The 20,511-nt window shown below is 32.9% G+C and overlaps 2 protein-coding genes across 2 annotated transcripts in view; one reads left to right on the plus strand and one right to left on the minus strand.

The window, feature by feature from the left end:
- Positions 1-645: 645 nt before the first annotated feature.
- On the minus strand, positions 646-18,161 carry LOC110026745 (vesicle-associated membrane protein 724-like). Its single transcript, XM_020727846.1, has 5 exons — positions 17,744-18,161; positions 9,764-9,905; positions 9,080-9,200; positions 1,172-1,234; positions 646-1,017 (listed from the first exon to the last, which is right to left on the minus strand). The coding sequence occupies exons 1-5, from the start codon at positions 17,946-17,948 to the stop codon at positions 838-840; spliced, it is 711 nt and encodes a 236-aa protein (XP_020583505.1). The 5' UTR covers positions 17,949-18,161; the 3' UTR covers positions 646-837.
- LOC110026723 (elongator complex protein 5) overlaps positions 18,057-20,511 on the plus strand; it is a 32,579-nt gene continuing 30,124 nt past the window's right edge. The window contains exon 1 of the mRNA XM_020727802.1: positions 18,057-18,155. Coding sequence (XP_020583461.1) covers positions 18,057-18,155 — 99 coding nt within the window. The remainder of the gene's footprint in view (positions 18,156-20,511) is intronic.

Below are 20,511 nucleotides of genomic sequence, written 5' to 3' on the forward strand. Positions count from 1 at the left end.
CTTATCCTGAAACGCGGCCAGCGGGCCGGTCGCAGGAATCGACCCGCAGGTTGCGTTTAGTATAAATACACAAACACAGTTTCAAATAAGCTGACGAAACCGCAAACCAAACGATACGGTTATAAGCTGCCCCAAATGAATCCTAAATTTATTCAGTACAATTTATTATTATTATTATTATTATTAAATAATGCAGACCCCAAATGTAGACATCTATTTTTAATACTTTCAATAATATTTTACATAGCACAAATCTCGAAGCAAACTCGGTGTCTTTCAAACATAAAAAAATGGCAGCACAATTTTTCTTCCAAATAAATAATCGATCAATTTATGAGCCTAGCAAATACATTTGGCCAACTTCAAATGAAAAAAAAAAAGGTATTTACATGCATACCACCCAATTCCTATGCATTTACATATCTAACATCTAAACTTTATCATTAACATTTATAATAAAGTTTTACAAAATGAAATACATCTTTTCATGCAAATGTAAGGTGGCAACTTTAGGTAAAAAGTCTTCATAAAACATGAAGATATGTAAATGCATGGGAATAGTGTAAAACACAGGAAATGTTACTAAAATATAATCAGAATCAATCAGAAACCTACCAAAAGTTCAGTTTTGATCTTTCAAATAAAAATGCTTCATCAATCAGCTAGTAATAAAAAGGTCACTAATCAGTATATCAAATCCAAAGCTAAAATTTGTATCTCTGTGGCTAAAAGTTTGCATCTAAAAATAAATAAAACAGTACTAGAAGCAGTAGTTATTGTCTTTGTTCTCTGATATACACATGCATTTAAATTTGTATACCTGTCTTCTGGCAGGGACTATGGTTCTATATTTGCATTTTCATCCTCCTGCTTTGTGCAATTGAATCCTTGACAAATGGAAACCCAGATAATGAGTACAAGCAGCAGAAGAATTCCAAGGATCACCAACTTAATCTTCATGTTATGAAGCCACATCTTCTTCCGTATTTTTGTCCCCTGTTTTCTGAAATCTTGAGCCTGAAATTTGTTATAAAATGGAGAGTCAATTTTGGTGATTGGTGCCGTTACTGCAATATATATATATATATACATGCGCATATGGTTATATATTTCATTCTATTGAGGCTGTAAGAGGTAAATGCAAGAGGATAGTTGGGGTAGAGTGTTGTGCCTGCGAATGCAAATCGGTCGTCTTGTCGGCTAGTTCGTTGAGTTTTTCACCGCGATCAATAGCCTGAAAGAAGCAGCGCGCATAAAATATCTACTATAAACAATTTCATAATGATTTTCTTTACTGGGATTTCAATTCATAAAATTTCTTAAAAATAATTTTCTTGTAGAAGAATATGCCAATGATCACATTCTAAATCCATAAAATCCTTCAAATAATGATGGCTATAAGGGAGAAAAAAAAAGCTAACACAAAAACAAATTGATGCAAACATTGTAAGCTTGCCATTTAGCCGGTGGTCTTGGAGCAATGAAAAGGGCTTGTTTTTATTGAACATTATAAATTTATGAGTTTGAAATTCAAAAACAACAAATCAATTAGACAGAAGAACATCTTGTTAGGAAGTAAAAATGAAAGGGAGACGGATGTTTGGCAAAATGTTTCAGTGATAAAAATTTTTTCCACCCAAAATCTTAAGTTTATGGGTGAAGGAAAATCACTTAGTATTTCTACACTGCTACGTTTTTTAGCTACTCAATGGTAGACTAAAAACAAAGCTTCACACGCCTTCACAATCTCCACCTAATGTAAAAGCTCACCATATCGGCCATCACTCCCTTTCAAACATAAGCTTTTATTAAGTATCATGCTTGAAGAGTCCTTTCAATGATAGACTCGAGACAAACCATCAACTCTGATACTACTTGTTAGGAAGTGTGAGCCAAAGGGGACCTAATTGTTGAACTTAGAAACAATGATGGTCAACCCATTTACAACTCAAAAGCTCAACTTTGATAAAAGTCAGTTATTAGATATTTCTAAAACATATCTTCGAACCATCTATTTTGATACTAAAATTAAAGATATGTGCCTTAAGAACTATATACTCCAATTCCTCTCCAAACTATATTGTCTTTTTGTTAAGGTAAGCTCATTAATTTTTGAGTAAAAGCTCCATGTCAACTAAATTTAAATTTTCAAGATAAAATATAAGACGTTATTGTATACGCAAGTATAAAAGAGCATCCAAAGCTTAGACAATCGAAATATGTTGGTGCAGTTCTGGTGGAATTCAAAATGAAGCTCCTTTTCTATTAGATTTAGACTTGTCCTACTAGAAATGTTCCTAGAATTGTATTTCAGCGCAAAAGATGGAATGAAATACATAACAAATTCTCTTCAAATTCAATCAAGATATGAAAATATATGCACCTTACATTAGACATATAAATGATATATTTAATAATTTTATTGCTGTCACGTTAAGCCTAGGAACCGATTCATATTTGACCTACTAAAAATCAATAATATGAATAATAATAATTGGAAAAAATATTACATCAGTACTACGCACTTAGAAATACCGTGCTTAGCCAATAAAATCACGGCACGCGCGACAGGAGAAAAAAAATGGCACAGTAACACGGGGAATATTCCCCCCGTGTTATTCATGTGTTATTGCGTGTTATTCATATGTTATTGCGTGTTATTCATGTATCATGTGTTATTATGTCCTAGGAATATTCTTGGTGTTATAATAACACAATAACACATCAATAACACATGAATAACACACAATAACACATGAATAACATGGGGAAGAATATTCTCCGTGTTATTTAAGTGTTATTGTGTGTTATTCATGTGTTATTGATGTGTTATTGTGTTATTATAACACCAAGAATATTCCTAGGACATAATAACACATGAATAATACACAATAACACATGAATAACACGGAGGGAAATATTCTCTGTGTTACTGCGTCGTTTTTTTTTCACTGTCGCGCAGGGTGTCGTGGTTTTATTTCATTGGCTACGCATGTTACTCTAGGTGCGTAGTACTGATGTAACATTTTTTCTAATAACTGTTGCGTGTTGGAAATTTTGTGATGGTAGAGTTATTATTTAAAGTCTAAGCATTGCACAAAGATCCTGTATACAAATAAAAATAAAGCGACGGGAGGAGATACCAATATTTTTAAGAGGAAAAATTATGAAAAAGAAAAAAAATTATAGGGTCTATCCCGGTTAAAGTAATTCACTATGCAATTGTAAGTTTACAGATCCAACATTCTTCCAAATTAGACGAGGTTAATCATAGATGTACAATAATAATTTAACTATAATAAACATAATTAAGCTATAACAGATTTATCATTGGTTGTAATAATAATAGTTAACCACAAAGGTCGTAGTTAGTTACTACAAAGGCAGCGGTTGGACATAAAGGCTGTAGTCAGTGGCTGCAAAAGCGGCACTAGGGCACAGAGACCGTGATTGGAAACCATAACAATAGTAATTGGCTACAAAGGACGTAGTTGGATGCTACAAATGTAATAGTTGATTATAATGACTATATTCGGTAGCTACAATAGTGGCGGTTGGCCATAGAGACTATAGTTGAAAACTGTAATAGCAGTAGTTAACTTCAAAAATCATAATTGGGTGCTACAAATGCAGTAGTTGGTCATAAAGGTTGTAGTCGATGGTTGCAATAGTGGCAATTGGCCACAAAGGTTGTAGTTGAAAACTGCAACAATAGTAGTTTGTCACAAATGTCGTAATTGATTGTTACAAAGATAGTAGTTGGCCATAAAAATTATAGTCGACGACTTCAATAGCAACAGTTTTAAACTGTAACAGTAGTATTTTGCCACAAAGATCGTAGTTGGATGCTACAAAGGTAGTAGTTGGTCATAAAAGTTATAGTTGATGATTTTAATAGCGGCAGTTGACCAAAAAGTTATAGTTGAAAATTGTAAAAGTAGTAGTTAAGTCATAGAAGTCATAATTGGTTGTTACAAAAGCAGTTTTTGGTCATAAAGGTCGTAGTTGGACTACAACAGCTAAAAGCATAAGTCGTTGGAGGCCGGTGGTCGTTAGCAAAAGACTTCGACAGTCGGTGATGGTTAACAATGGCCAAAAGTGGCCAGCGATTACAGAGGCTAATGATTATTCACCGAGTCTTCAATATGAGTGGTAGATGCAACAACAGTATTTAGAAGAAATGGTTGCAGACAAAAGTTGCCGACGATCAGTGGTTGGCAACGGTAGGCGATGACGGCTGGCAGTGACCGACGGGTGGTGGTCGGTGATTACAGAACCCGGTGGTTATCACCGGGTCTTCAATGCAAGTGTTAAGACACAAGAACCATATTTGGAATACAATGGGTGCAAACGGAGGTCACCGGCGACCGGTGACGGCGAGGTGGTGATGGCCGGTAGTAGTCGACAATGATAACAGGTGATGATAGATGATGGTCAGTGACTACGGAAGCTGGTGGTTATCATCGGGTCTTCTCTCCAGAACAGACTCTAGAATTCCTCTTCATCTTCTCCCTCAAGTAAAGAAAGTGGGTCTTTTTATAGCCTTTAGGAAATAGACATCTTGGTCTTTTAGCACATAACATCACTCACCACCAGATTGAATGATTCATATTGATTCCCCTTGATCATAGGTGGTTTTTAAGGTTTTGGATGCCTTAATGACATCGGATTTGAGCGACCTTATTCTCGTTGCATTCTTCTCATCAAGACGCTCGATTTGACTATAAATATGTCAAATTTGGAGTTTATTTGGTCATCCAAAATCTTTAATTGTGCTTCAATTGTTTAATCTAAGCCTGATTAGAATTAGATTGAAACCAATTATGGTATTATTGGGTTGATCTTGTAGAGATGATCAATTTGAATATAAACTTGCTAAAATTGGGGCCCATATGATATTGAATTTGATTTTGAAATTGAAAGATTCCTTATAAAGAAAATGCATCTTGATTCTTATTTGATAAAAAATTGTTAATGACACATCAATACTAATTATAGAATAATCACTTTTAGCTATTATTATTATTATTATTATTATGGGCATTTACATCAATACAACTCAGTCCCTATCTATTTACATATTTAACAACTAAATTTTATTTTTTATATTTATAATACCAAAATCTTTCATATCACAAAAAATACCACCATTTTAACTTAAAAAAAAAAGTCTAATACACCTTTTCATGCATAAGTAAGTTCGTATGCATGTAAAAATTGAAGTTTAGGTGTTAGATATACATACAAATTTAGTGGTATATATGTAAATCTTCCTTATTATTATTATGTTTGTGATGAAAAATGAGCTTATGCACGCATGTGCATGCGGATGTGCATGTTGGTGAGTGCATGCTTGTGTGTTATGTGCCCAAATTTCTTTTCACCTTTCTTGAATGGATTTTGACTCATTTTGTCCTTCGACCAAAACAAGGGGCTTCGATAGAAGTTGTGACATAAATCTAGAATTATTAACTCCCTTGGAAAGTTGGCGGCCTAAGCCAACCAAATTACATCATGGTTCATGTCAACTTTGCAACACATGTATTGAGGTCAACAATTGATCATTGATTCCTATACATACCAAATGATGAATATTGCTGTTTAAACCTATGTTTAATATCAATCGTGATGATGTAATAGGAACATTTCGCCAAAATGATTGATCATGTCCATTAATTTTGACTTTATACATTTAACTCTTTGAAACTTAATATATAATGTAATGAAGAACCTAAGAGTAAGTGAAAAATTCTGAGTGAAGTGCCAAAATAGTCCCGTTTATTTACAAGTGGTCAATTTTAGTCTCATAGTCTATAAAAATATCAAATTAATCCTCACTCTTGATATGTGTTGAAATAGTCCCGGTGGCGGAGTATTTTAGCCACATTTAAAAGAGTATGGGGACTAGTTTGAAACTTCTGTAGATTCTGAGATTAAAAAAGACCTCCGACAAAAAACTCAAATGACCATTTTGAAATTTTTTTCTTGAAAAATATTATATTCCATTGACTACAATCTAGCGTCATTCATATATTTATAAATCATCTAGGCCAACAATGACTTTGACAAATGTTATGAACTATAACATAGCCATTCCAACAGTAACTCAAAGAAACAGCCTAGCCAACTATGCAAGTTTGAGATGGCATGTATTGCCTCTCTTAACTTAGCAGTGGCAGAAACTTTATATTCTGGTTCTGCCTATTTTACACATGAAGTTAATACAAACATCTATGCAACACTTTCAAATCTTTCTGAGTTTCATCTTATGAAAAAAAAGAAAAAAATTTATGAGGTTCAATATTAACTTGAAACTAATAAATCGAATAATAGAAACAACAATTACAATTCAAAAGTAAATAGATTCGAGTATTTTGGATTAATTATTTAACAGAATGGAGATATGAATGAGATAATTACATTTAGAATTGTGATTACGTGATCAAAATAAATACTGATAGAAACAAAAATTACAATTCCAAAGTAAATATTCAAGTATTTTGGATTTATTATGCAATAGAATTGAGATATAAATGAGATAATTGCATTTAGAACAGGTAAATAGAATAAAATTATAATTAGGCAGCTTAGACTCTTGGGAAGTATAAAGTCATTTACAAATAAATCAAGCAAGAAAAAAATATTAGAATATTAAGATAAATGTGCAGAAAAAATTGGAAGGAAAATTTAAAATTAGTTATATCAAAAGAATCGGTACAATGACAGTTATTTGAGATAAATTAGTTTGAGATAGACCGAATGTTTTGAACATGCAAGAAGGTCAAGTAGACAATACACTAATTAGACAGGTAGTAAAGCTAAGCAAACATAAATAAAAGCTATAAAAAAGTTTTGTTCGAATAAGCTAAGCACATCATGCAGTACACAATAGGGCCAAATGAAAAAAAAGGTTTCATAAACCTACCCCAAATAATTATGATAAAGCTAATGATGACAATAATGACATTAAATAAAATTCAGGTTGGAACTAGAGTCCATTTGTAGAGCAGCACGGCAAATTATTCCAAACCTAAATACTGAAACTGTAATAACTGAAGCTTACCTTTTCTTCTACTAAATTGTGTGAAGCTATTCCTCCTTCAATTGCGCGAATCACACGATCTTGATGGACCAACTTCCCGATTGGGAGATTCGCTCGACATTCATATTCTTCCCCACTGTCTTCCTGATCTCCTTCCCTTGTTTGCCCACTACCTTCCTCCTCTATTTATTAACTATCCCGCTTATGGCATCACTTGCCCTCACCCACAGTGAGAAGCATCCTTTCTTACAGCTGCCGAAGCCCTCTCTTTCTCTCTCTCTCGTACTCCCTCCCAATTTTCTGTTCCCCCTCAACAGTTAAGCTTCCCTCATCGATCCCTTCCCCCAATCAAGTTTATACTTTATTTCTTTATTTAATTTTTGGCATTTAAGATAAATTATATTAAGGATAATTTTGATTAAGTTGTTACTTCTTTCAAAATCATAATGATTATCTATCTATCTATCTATCTATCTATCTATATATGCGTGCGTGCGGTCGGGCGGGCAAGCGTGCGCGCGCGCGCGAACGTGTAATAATAATAATAATAATAACTAATGTGTCATTATAACGAATGTATTTTGGGTGCAGAACGTTTAAGCAAGTTTTTGTTGACGTCTTAAAGTGATGCTTAAATAGATTAGAAATTTTTTGTTGTATGTCTCGAGATAAGTAATTATTATTTATTAGGGCATAAATGTATCATTCATTATTATGGGTGTTATCCTTGCTACTTGTATTAAGTTCTTAACTAATTGTTGGTTTTTCAGTCATACCATTTAAATTCTATTAATAAAATTGCAGTAGGTTTCTTTTATTATTCATAATGATTGTATAAGCACTCAGTCTTGCTTTATTGCTGCATAAACTCCTATTAAATTACTCATGTACTATGTTTCCAGTATTTATTATTTTTTTGTATAGTTTTGATATGTTAAATGATATGTTAAATCTCATTTAAATTTTAATAATATAATTCCAGTGGATTATATTTATTATTCATGATGAATTGCATAAGTAATCAGTCTTGCTTTATCGCTGCATAAAATCCTATTAAATTACTCATGTCTTGCATTTTCAGTATTTATTGTTTTTTTATAGTTTTGATACGTTAAATCTCGTTATGACAAACTCATACTTGTGTATAAATATTATTGAACATATTGTAATTATACTCCCCTAATTTGATTGTGATGTGTAATGTATGCACAATATTGTAATATTATTATATTAGTATTAAACCTTTATTGAGGCTAGCCGGATCAACTAGTCCTCAGATAAATTATTGGGATTTGTGCCTAGATTTATTTGTTTCAGAGTGTCATAAAAAACCATATATATATATATATATATATATATATATATATACATACATATTTCTTTGCAAAATCTATTATAACATTTTCTTTGCAAAATCTGTTATGTATATAATAAATTGTCTTTTTTTATTATTTATACTGCATGTCCCATTTTCTTTGACGTTTATGGTTTAATAAACAGTAGCTATTTATTGAGTTTAATTTGTAAGACTCACTCCTTGATATTTTTGTATATCAAATTTCACTCAACGACTTGGTAGATCATCGCCACAAGAGTAACCTTTGAGCTTTGTAATTATTATTATCATTTTTTTTTATTTCACTATTTGCATCCATTATTGTAATTTCTGTTGGGTTTGGGTTATTATTTCCGCATTATCATTTCAACTTCTTATTTTTCCGTTTGTTCCTTGTTTTCCTTTTAGTTGTATCAATTATCAAACTTATTAATGGAATGACATGAAATTTCTTTTTTTGTTTATTTCATTATTGCTTGCATACAATCTATTTATTTGAGAATACAAAATATGTTTAAATCATTTCATCATGCCCTATATTACCAGAGTGTAATGCCCTCCAAAACCAAAGTGTGAAAAAAATTATATCAAAATTCATAAAGAAAATATAGGTTTCCACAGTACTTTGACTTAAAAATTGTTTGCTTGATTGTTTTGGTTCAGAAAGGCCAAGGATAAGTAGTTCAAACCATGTTGAATACCTTTTCTATATTGTCAAACATAATGCTTTTGATTTCAGAAATTTGAGCCTTCACTTTTAGAATCTTTTCTATTTCATCAGCATGCTCAATGGTATACAACATGTGCTCCTTTATCACTGATCTGCATGTTAAGTTCACATTATTGTTGTCAATAAAATAAAGGGAAATTTAAATACATACCACACAATTCTTATGCATTTACATATCTAACACCAAAAATTCGATATTTACATTTGTAACACTTTGGTGTTAAACTTGTTAATGAAAATGTGTATTTAACTTTTAAAAAGTCAACGATACTTACATACCACACAATTCTTATGCATTTACATATCTAACACCTAAAATTTGATAACATATCTAACACGCATTTACATATCTAACACCTAAAATTTGATATTTACATTTGTAACACTTTGGTGTTTACATTTGTAACAATTTGGTGTTTACATTTTTTAACACTTTGGTGTTAAACTTGTGAATGAAAATGTGTATTTAACTTCTAAAAGTCAATGATAGTGATACTTTTGATGTAATGCCACTTGAGAAACATGTATGTAATTATGAAGTTTGGCCGTTAGATATGTTAATATATAAGAATTGTGTGGTATGCAAGTAAATTTCCCAATAATAACATAGACGGCTCATGAAGTGCCTCAGAGAAGAGTATGAAAACAATCTTACCCAAATTCTTTATTCAGACTTTTTGCAATTGCTGTATCAGCTTTACCGCCACCATATCGCTTTTTGAAGTCTGCCTTCACTCGTTCCAAAAGGGCCATTGAGACATGTTTTGGAACAGTTTCTTTTGCAACGACACAATATACTGCAACATTTACAGCCAAAAAGGAACAAAAATAAATTAGGTATAATTTAGGATTTTGTTCAACTGGTACAATTCTCAGCCATTCAAACACTGGTATCATTTTAGCTGTATAAAATCTATTCACATCAATGAGGCTATAAGGAAAGTTCACAACAATAGCAATAACATAAATTGAGCAAGTATCCGACACTATTACCAAAAACAATAACGTAAAGAACATTTTAAGTTATTGTTGTGATGACTTGTAATACCCCTTTCTGAACCAAACTGGCTCGAAGCTTCTCTCAGCTTTTTAAATCCTGAATAGGGCAAACATAAGAGGCTGCGGACGAGCAGGTGACAAAAATCAAGGGGACAATGGCAAGCATATACATGGATAACCTTCCTCTTCCATGACTCGGGGTAGATCGAAGCTTGCAACTGCTAGCGTGGAGAACTGTAGGTCAGGTAATCGGCAGTTGGTTGGCCCCCATGACTTGGCAAGCCTGTCCGACGGAGCCGCTAAAGAAAGGTTTTCACACCTAAAATTTACCCTAGCTATATAGATGTATGCTTCCATGTGATTATGCAATTATTTACATGAAGAATCAATTGAGGCTTGGAAGCATCTTTGAAAATAAATTAAATTTAAATTAATCTTTAATGTGTAATGTTGAAATTTAGAATAATGCAGAATTGTATTATCAATATGAATAAGGGTTATAAATAACCCTTACATGAATCCTATAATAAGAAAGACAGAAAAAAGAAATAATATGAAAGAAAAGATATAACACCTAATATCTTCAATTAACCAATTCATAATAATTATTTGGAGATAAAAGAAACAACATAAAACATAAAATAGGAAAGAAAATAACTCTAATATAAGGTAATAAATTTTATCTTCATAACTCCTAACAAAAATAAATTATTTCATAATATAACTTCTAACACTCCCCTTCAAGTTGAAACGTGATTGAAAAACATGTTCAATTTGGATTTGAAAACATCAAACAACGGGCGAGAAGGATTCTTCATGATGTATAACTTGATATCTTCATCCTATACTTGGTAATCAACCCCAAGATTATTTAGTTGACTATGGTTGTCTTTGACTGCAGTTTTTATAGTGTCTGTTGGTAGACTAGGCAATATTACGGAGAAGTTTGCAAAGAAACAAACAACCAACAAGAAAAGCTGTAGGGTATGGTTTACAGAAAAAAAAGAAAAGTTCCTGATGTAGGCCTTGTTGTAGGAAAGGGCTCCAGAGAAGGGTCTGCTGCGAGAAGAATTCCAGAGGATGAACTGCTGCAAGAAAAGACTACGGAGGAGGTCTGATGCCTGAATAATTCCGGTGGAGGGCTTACTGCAGAAAAAAATCCGGAGGGCCTGATACATGAAAGCTCCGGAGAAGGGCCCGATACAAGAAAAAGCTCCAGAGGGACTGATGCAGAAAAAGGCTCCGGAAGAGGGCCTACTGCAAGAAAAATTTCGATGGAGGACCTACTACAAGAAAAGCTCCGAAGAAGGGTTTGATATAGAAAAAAGTTCCGAAGAAGTGTTTGATGCAGGAAAAAGCTCTAGAGAAGAAACAGAGAAGGACTTGCTTTGAGTTTTTGGACAACGGAGAAGAAACTGATGGAGTAGGGCGGCTACAGGGATTCCATTCAAGGATAAATCCAGTCTCACTTCTGTAATAAACTTTCTCAAGTTATTTTGAAAACAAAACAAAGATGAACTCCTCTGTAACAAGCTTCTCTTCGTTTCCACAATCCATGCATGTGAAATGGCAGCGGATGCCACAAAGGCGACTGCATGAATGTGCAGTTGGCAGGAATTTGCGACCAAGAGGAAGGTGTTGATAAGGTATGGAGGGAAGCTTTCCAGCCGACAGAGATGATTTTCAGCTGTTAAAGATCTATAAGGAAGTGGTCCAGCTGTCTAAAATCTGCAGGGGAAAATCTGTAGAGGTAGATCCGGCAATGGGAAAACCTGCAGGAGGGAAGCCTGGTAGTGGGAAAGGCTGCAAGGGAGAGAACCGGTCGTAGGAGTAAGTCTAGAGATCCTGGTAGGAGGTCCAGCTGACAGCAGGTAGGTCTGTAGGAAGTTCCAGCGACAGAAAAGGCTGCAGGAGGGAGTTTCGCTGACAACAAAGGCTACAAGAAGGGGTTCTAGTGGCGAGAAAGCCTGCAGGAGATATGTACAACTGTAGGTAGGTGCTTCGGCGGTCCTAGAATGAGATCGAGAGGTCCGGCGACTAGAAGATCCCGCAGAAAGTATCGCCGACTGAAACCTGCAGGGAAAACGACCATGGAAGAGCTTGCAGGGAAGCCGGCGGGGAAAATGGCTCCTCGCCTCTGTGTGGTTCTGTTGAAAGGCAGAGAACTGTGATTTCCACCAGAAAGAGAAAACCACTTGTTCCAATGTCTAGATTTGAACGTCGTGATTTCCATTGAAGGGAGAAAATCGCTCTCCTGCGCGGGGAATCGTGCCTACTCGCAGCAAAGAAGAGGAGACAACGCTGCTACGGAGGACCTGCTCTGGCGGTCAGTTCCTGCGGCGAGAACCTGTAAGAACAAGACTCTCGTGCCTGCAAGGAGAACCTGGGAAGGACTCCGATGCTTATAGCTAGCTTCCCAAAGAAGGTTTGGCAGAGAGTCACTCCTTTCCTGCATGGAGGATGGCAGAAAGGGAGTTAGGCAACGACCATGAAAGGAGGATGGTGGCTAGGATATGAAATTTGACACTGATACCATGCTGAAATTCAGAGTAATCTGAATCTGTATTATTGATATGAAAAGGAGCTATAAATACCCTTATATGAATCCTAGAATAGGAAAGCTGGAAAAAAAATAACAGGAAAGTAAAAATATAAAACTTAATATCTCCAATTAATCAATTTATAATAATTATTTGGAAATTAAAAAAAACATAAAACATAAAATATTAAAGGAAATAACTCTGATCTAAGGAAATAAATTTAATCCTCATAACTTCTAACATGAATAAATTATTTTCTAATACAACTTCTAACATCTAATAATTTTAAAACTTATAAAAATTATTATTATTATTATTAGTTGATAATTTAAAGGTGTAATTTCATTGAAAAGTATATATACAAGAGAAATTTATAGTATACTGAGGATTATACATATATGTTTCAATTAATGTTATAATTTGTGATTAATGACATTCTATTTCAAAAAAAAATTATTTATAAATTTCTTTAGATAAAATAATTTGTAAATATAGGTGGATACTAAAGTTTTTAATATCCATTATTAGTATAAATTAGAGAAAATCATAGATATCATTGATTGCAATATTTTATTCAATTGATCTTTAAGTGTAATAATTTGTTTTATGTTGAATAAATAATATATATGTAAATCATAGATATTGTTAAATAATTCATGATCTTTTAAGAGCAATTATTAAGGTATAGATTAGAGGAAATCATAGATATCGTTGATTAAAAAATTTGTTCAATTGATCATTGTAATGACTAAATGGTTTGATGTATAATGCCTTGAATGAGTGATTTATTTAGATCGTTTTGTATATAGGATTCATAGAGAACCGTGCCTCAAAGCGATGAGATCCATGTCATCATTGGAATGCTTGGTTGTTGATGATTTTTATTGGTAGGTTACCTTCCTAAGTAAGAGATAAACGTACCCATCCTTCTTAGGGCCTTAGAGGCATATTCCTTGCTACTTCTCGGTGTGAATTTACTACTTAAAAATTTATATGGAATGTATTTATTAGCCATTGTATTTTACATTATCATGTCGATATGATATGATTGTTAATCTTATCTTTAATTCATTGTGGCACAAACATTTATACATACAATTGTTCAGAGTAGCTATAATATTTAACATTACATTACTCATGTTAAACACAAACTTTTATTTCTGCAAATTTATGTTTTAGATATACATAACAATGATTCATTACTAATAATACTTAAAAAAATGTTTTGCCTGTAATGTATGAAATGTGGATGATTATTATAATAATATGTATGTTGGAGTTACGTCTTTTTTAATGTTAGCCAGACAAACCAATGAGTAAACAAAGTGACAACTCTACAAAAAAAATTATTGAATTTTCCTAGAATCGGTGACTATGTTCTCGATTTTAGGGTATTATAGTAAACCAACTATATAGGTATATATATGTATAGGTATATATACCTATATATACACAGGTATATATATGTATATATATATATCCCATATATATATATATATATAATAGATTAATATATGATTAAAGAACCATTTATAGAACTTATGAGATGCATGAGTCAAAATGTTAGCATGCGAACACAATGATTTTGTTTATATAGATTTCTTTCTTTCTATTATTTGTTGAGCATCAATAGCTCAATTTAAATGAGAAAAATCTAATCTATTGCATATTATTTGAAACTGTTATAATATAACAAATATTTTATTCATGTCTATTTATTTGCTCGTATTATGCGCTTGCCCTGTTGTTGATATTTTGTTCAATAAGATTTCACCTACTGAGTTTATTTATAGCAAACTTGCAGGTTAATTTTATGAATTTCAGATAGGCATTGTACGTGAGCTTTTTATACTCGTGCTTCAGGTGTAGCATTGAGGATAGTTATGATTATGACCATTTAATTTGATTCAATTATGTATTTTATTTTAATTATTAGTAGACAAATTTATGTGAAAATTTTGAATTTGGATGCTTTGATGATTATTGCCATGGGTGTGACAATCACTCGGTTATGATTAATGTTCATCTCAGCAAGGAACGTAAATATAAGATGTGCAATTGCACAATTCAACCTACAATGAAAAAACATATGACGAGTCTAATTTCAACATTAAAATTTAATGCATCAAACTTATCTCCAATTTAAAAAAAGAAACATAAATTCCATTTGCACAAAGACTATCCAAGTCAGATGAGTGCACGCATACACTACTAAGCTTTATTTAGTCATTTTCTTCATCTTTCTCATCTCTCGTAATCATATTAGTAAGAATACATGCTCTTCATGATGGCCAAATCAATCAACATTTCAAGAACTCTTAGAAGATACCCCTACGTAAGAGAAAAAAGTCTCATTCCCCAAATTATCACCAATCTTGACCCATTTGGTAGAAAAAAATGCAAGGGATTTAGTCGTGCAATAGATTTTGGTTAGACTGGGCCCTAGCTCAAGATATTTCAAGTCAAAGCGTATGCTTCATCCTATGAGACAGAAAATTTGGTGGATTTTTAATGAAAGTTTATAGTGGATTTTAATAGACAAAATAAATCTTTTTAGCTCATATCATGTGAGTTGAAGTTTGATTTTAATTTGAATTCATTTTGGATGAACTATTAGAATTATTCTTTTTATTATCGAAATTATTTTCAAAATTGTAGTAGGCTTAACGACCCCCAAAAGAAGTTTGATTTGAGATTTGAGGATCAATTTGAAAGGTTTTGAGGATCTAGATGCACTCACGTAGTTTGCTTTAAAAAATAATGATTCGTTGAAAAATTTCTACACTGGATCATAGATCATGCATGAAAACCGAAAATGCAAAATTTTACATCAAAACGGTGTCTGATGATCACCAAACTGATTTGCATGCTCCTCATATACGATTGACTCGGGTTTAAAATTTTTGTTACTTATAACACTATTTTTTTAATGCTTTCAATAAAAATCTGTGCTTTCTTTCTGCATGCATAGTAGCTAAATCTTCTTCATGTTCCTGTGATGTAAGACATGTAACTTTTTCGTTGTTTTATCATTGAGTTTTTCTCTAGACATTTTTTCTATGTTCTGGATTTTATACATTGATTTGTTAAACCTTCTGGTCGTAGTTTACTCATAATTTAGTCAATTAGGAAGTTAAAATTTCTTGTGATCTAGGACTTAACCATTGACTAGAATAACAAGTAGGTTAATACACGTTCACCTAGTGAAATAGATATATTGTTAGTAGGGAATTGTAACCTAGATATGAGACTAGAAGATTTCTGAGAAATCTTGCATTGTTAAGCCCCCTTAACTTTAATAAGAATTTTTAATGTTTTTTATGACCTAGACATAGGTTATGGAGGACTTGTCTTTGATTGTCAACAACAACATTGAGAACTCATAGGAAAGATTTTGAGGATTCACTAGATTGATGTCTCGAGAGACTCACCTTTGAGAAACTCCAACAATACTTAGTTCTATTTTCTGAATTAGGATTTTAGAACATTTCACTCTCAGCACATCTGAACCCTTCAAACTAAACTTAGCAATGTAGTAAACTAAAATTTTGCTTACTAGAAAAGTTGACAAATTTTCTCGTGGAATCGATACGCGGACTCTAATTCCATATAATACTTGATCGACATGCATACTTATATGTTAAACAATTACTTTGCAACATTTTCGAGCATCAATAAAGTCCCTTATTTCATTAGTAACCTCAAGTCTCCCAAATTAAAATCTAAGAATTGCACTTCTATTATTACGAAATCCATGTTGTGAGAATCATATTGCTCCTCCATTGTGAACAATAAAAAGCTCCCATGCAACTCTTCAAATCTCCATCAAACCACAAGCACATAACCCTTAATACCACGCCAATCCAAGTCCAAACAATTCCAAATCCCACAGCTAATCAACACTGGAATCCACAATAATCCATCACGTCAAAGGGGAAAAGAAGAAGATTTACGTACATACCACTCAATTCTTATGGGTTTACTTATCAAACACCTAAACTTCAATTTTTACATACATGAAAAGGGTATTTCACTTACACATTTCCTATGCATGAATAGGTGTATTTCACTTTTATGAAAGTGAAATTTTTTTAATTTTGATGTTATATGGAAAATTTGGGTGCTATAAATATTAAAAAAACAATGTTCAGTGTTAGATATGTAAATACATAGAAATTGGTTGGTATGTAAGTAACTGCACCAAAAACAAAACTTGAAACAACAAATATAAATGCTCTCTGCAGCGACATAAACATTTTCCTTGCTTCAAATGGGTCAAAGTGATGGTTAGATTATGCCACCTACTTCGATGATGCAACTCATTCCATATCTACTGCTACGAGCTATTATTTTTGTTATATAAACATCCTAGTGCTTCGCCATGAAAACAAATTGTAATTTTAACCTTCCTCAGCTGTTGAAATGTCAACTTACTTTATAGTAAGAAGGGACTGAGCTCTGTTAGAGTGCTTCTACATTTCAAAGAGGAGAAAGACCAAGGAACCCTTACAACATATATGCCTCCCTCCAGTGTACTTCAATATAATAATTTACTTAGGTCAACATATGCAACAAAAAAAATATATATTTTTTTTTTCATAAGATCGATCTTGGTATTAGCAAATGTTAGGTGATTTCTGCAAAAGTTCATTTTGACTAAATGAACGCTGCCCATCGCAATCAGCAGGCAGGCTCGAAAGCGATACCGACAATCAAAATAAAAGGGAAAAAAACATGGAAGAAATTGTAGGCTCGGAGCCTACAAGAAGCATAACTATTATTAGAACATGAGGCCATCAAATCTAAGCCATCGAGGTCTAGAAAACAGAACAAGCCTCTATAAACTAAAGCAAAACAAAAAGAAAAAAACCCGCATCCAACAGAGGATTTCCGACCTTTACAAGATCTGCATACCAGTGAATGAGCAAAATATGTCAAAAGTTACTGGCATTGAAAATTTTCCATATCTATTCTCATCAAACAAAATTTGAAGGCGTGAATTCCTGAACATATCGACATCTGATTAACATAGACCAGATCGGATGTAGAGAGTGAGACGTAGGGAAATGTGCGTGTGGGATAGAGAGAGAAAATACCATAGCCATCGTGAAGGAGGAAATTGAAGGTGTGGTGGTCGCAGGCGTAAGTGTAGCGATTGTTGGAGGCTGGGAGTCTTTGTAGGCATTGTGCAGCTATCGCCGGGAAGTTTCCGGTATACTCTGTATACTCAGCTAGAACCAATGTCCCCCGAGCCACGAAGCTGTAAATGAACCACCCCTCCTCGTGCTGCTTGTCCCCCATGCCGCCAACCACGACAATCAAAGCTCGATCTCGTTCGCCAAAGCTGGCATAGATGACCCGCTTAGTGCTTCCGCCTCTCTCCCTCCCTTTCTTGAGAGAGCGGAGCAGATGATAGGAAGCAAAGGCCGCAAATTCCGGAACCTCTGGCTCCTTGTCGGTGTGGTTAGTGGGAGCTTTCCGCTTTTCAGTTCACACCAGGAGTGCTTGGTAAGCAGGGCAGAGCTATGAAAGGGAAAGAAGATCACCAAACAGCAAACAGCCGAAACTACCAATCACCAATGAATCCAATGACAAAAAAGCTCGTTGTTCGCGAACAGTTCGTGTTCGGTTCGTCAATGAGTTCGTGTTCGATTCGTTCGATAAGTAAACGAGACAAACGTGAACAAATTTTTTTCGTTCGGTTAGTTAAACAAACCAAACACGAACAGTGATGCGTTCGTTCGTGTTCGAATTGTTATTGTTTTAAATATAAAATACTATAAAATAATTATATATAAAAAATTTATTATATTTTAAAACATTAAATTTTATAAATTATAATATATAATAAAATAATAATAATAATATATTAATATACTATAGTAGTAATATACTAATATAGATATTGTATATTTATACAATATAAGTTATATAATTAATATATAATATTATTTTTATATATTAATATTAGGGATGTCAAACTGGCTCGTCGTTCGCGAACAGCTCGTGTTCGGCTCGTTCGTTAAGAAACGAACACGAGCTTATTTCAAGCAAACTAAATTTTAAACGAACCGAACACGAACACAAGCTTTGTTCGTTCGTGTTCGGTTCGTTTACACCCCTAAGCATAACTGGAAATGGAATAAGGGAGATGGCCTTTTTTAATTCATTTATAAAAGTAATGTGAGCTGAAATAATAGTTAAATATTAATACTTTTTAATACTAGTTTTTTTTATATAAATAAATTAGTCTAATTTCAAATGTTTAAAATTAATTGTGAAAATATAGAATGCAAAAAAAAAAACATTAATATATCATTAATGGTAAGAGAGTTGTATATTTATTGTGATTCTTGAAACTCTTTAGGGTTTGTTTGATATATCACAATACCACTGCAATTTGACCAAGATCTCTTTTTCTTTTCCTTTTTTTTTTTGAGAAATCTTTGTGATATTTTTTCTTCCTGTGAGTTTCTTTTTGGTTTTTTGGGTTTTGCACATCTTATTTTCTTCATGGAGTTTTTTTTCCTCCTCTATCTTCTTCTTCTTCGAACGATCTATTTCTAATTCTGAGTAGGCATCTGTCTTAAACTTGAAGGGATTAGTTTCTTAGAATTCTACTTCTTCGACTTGTTTTAATTTACCTCATGTTCTTTGCACATATAGAAAAGTTGTTTTCTTGGATGAATAGATAGATATTAGATCTAAGCAATGGGATCTTGTTTTTGTTGGTTATGTTTTAAGCATAATGCATTTTTATGATAATATTTTTCAAATTATTCGTAAGATTTGAAAGTTGAAAGGTTCAGTTGATCTTCTCTCTTATTCAAATCTACCTGTTCTGAGAATTTTGAGATGATTCTTTCTTATAGTCGCTGGTTTATTGGTAGCAAACATTTTATTTTAAAAAAATAGATTATTAACTCATAGCCTATTCGAGAAGAATTTCAAGGAAATTTTTATGTGGATTAAGTTTTCTAATCTTTCTTTGTTTGGTTGCTCAGAAAATGATATATCAAAAATAACTAACAAAATTGGTGTACCTTTTGCAGTTGATGTTTTGACAACTAAGGGTTCTAGGCTATCTTTTACATTGTTAATGCTCAAATTAACATTGACTCACCTTTACCTGAAATCTGTTACAATTGTTTTTAAGAATAGAAAATTTATTATTTTTGTGGTTTATGAATTGAAGGCTTGTTCTATCTTCTCTCGTCATCGTTCTAACTGTCAAAAAATTTCTTATTTACACGTTAATGTTATTCCCATATTAAGAGCAAGGAATCTTAATAAATTACATGTTGCTGGAATTTGAAGCAATTGAAGTCAGTCAGTTAAAATTAATCGATCTTCTGAGAGTCCGGATAATATTCTTAACTCTTCTATTTTTTAGATATTAATGTTATTACTAATGTTTTATCCGATAATTGTGAGTCATCTGCTAATATGATCCCTATTTTTGATAATATGATTATTAATGAGGTATCTTTTATGGTGAATGTTGATCCTATTCTACATAATGATGTGAATAATTCTCAATATGATTCTGATGATTCGACTGTAGGTGCTAATATTTTGGTGGTATTTTTGATATTATATGAATGATTTGAGTGGTGTAAATGTAAGAAATTAAGTTAGGTGTTGTATATGTAAATGCATAAGAATTGGGCGGTGTCTACGCAAATGCCCTAATTATTTATATTTGTGATTAGGGGTGTAAACGAGTCAAACACGAGCGTCGTTTATATTTCGAGCTCAAAAAGTGTGTTTGTGTTCGACTCGTTTGTTTAACGAGCCAAATATGAGTTGTTCACGAACAAACAGTCATTTTAACAACCCTAATCATGTAGCCATAAGACAATAA

Source organism: Phalaenopsis equestris, unplaced genomic scaffold (genome assembly GCF_001263595.1).
Source record: "Phalaenopsis equestris unplaced genomic scaffold, ASM126359v1 Scaffold000399, whole genome shotgun sequence".
NCBI lineage: Eukaryota > Viridiplantae > Streptophyta > Magnoliopsida > Asparagales > Orchidaceae > Phalaenopsis > Phalaenopsis equestris.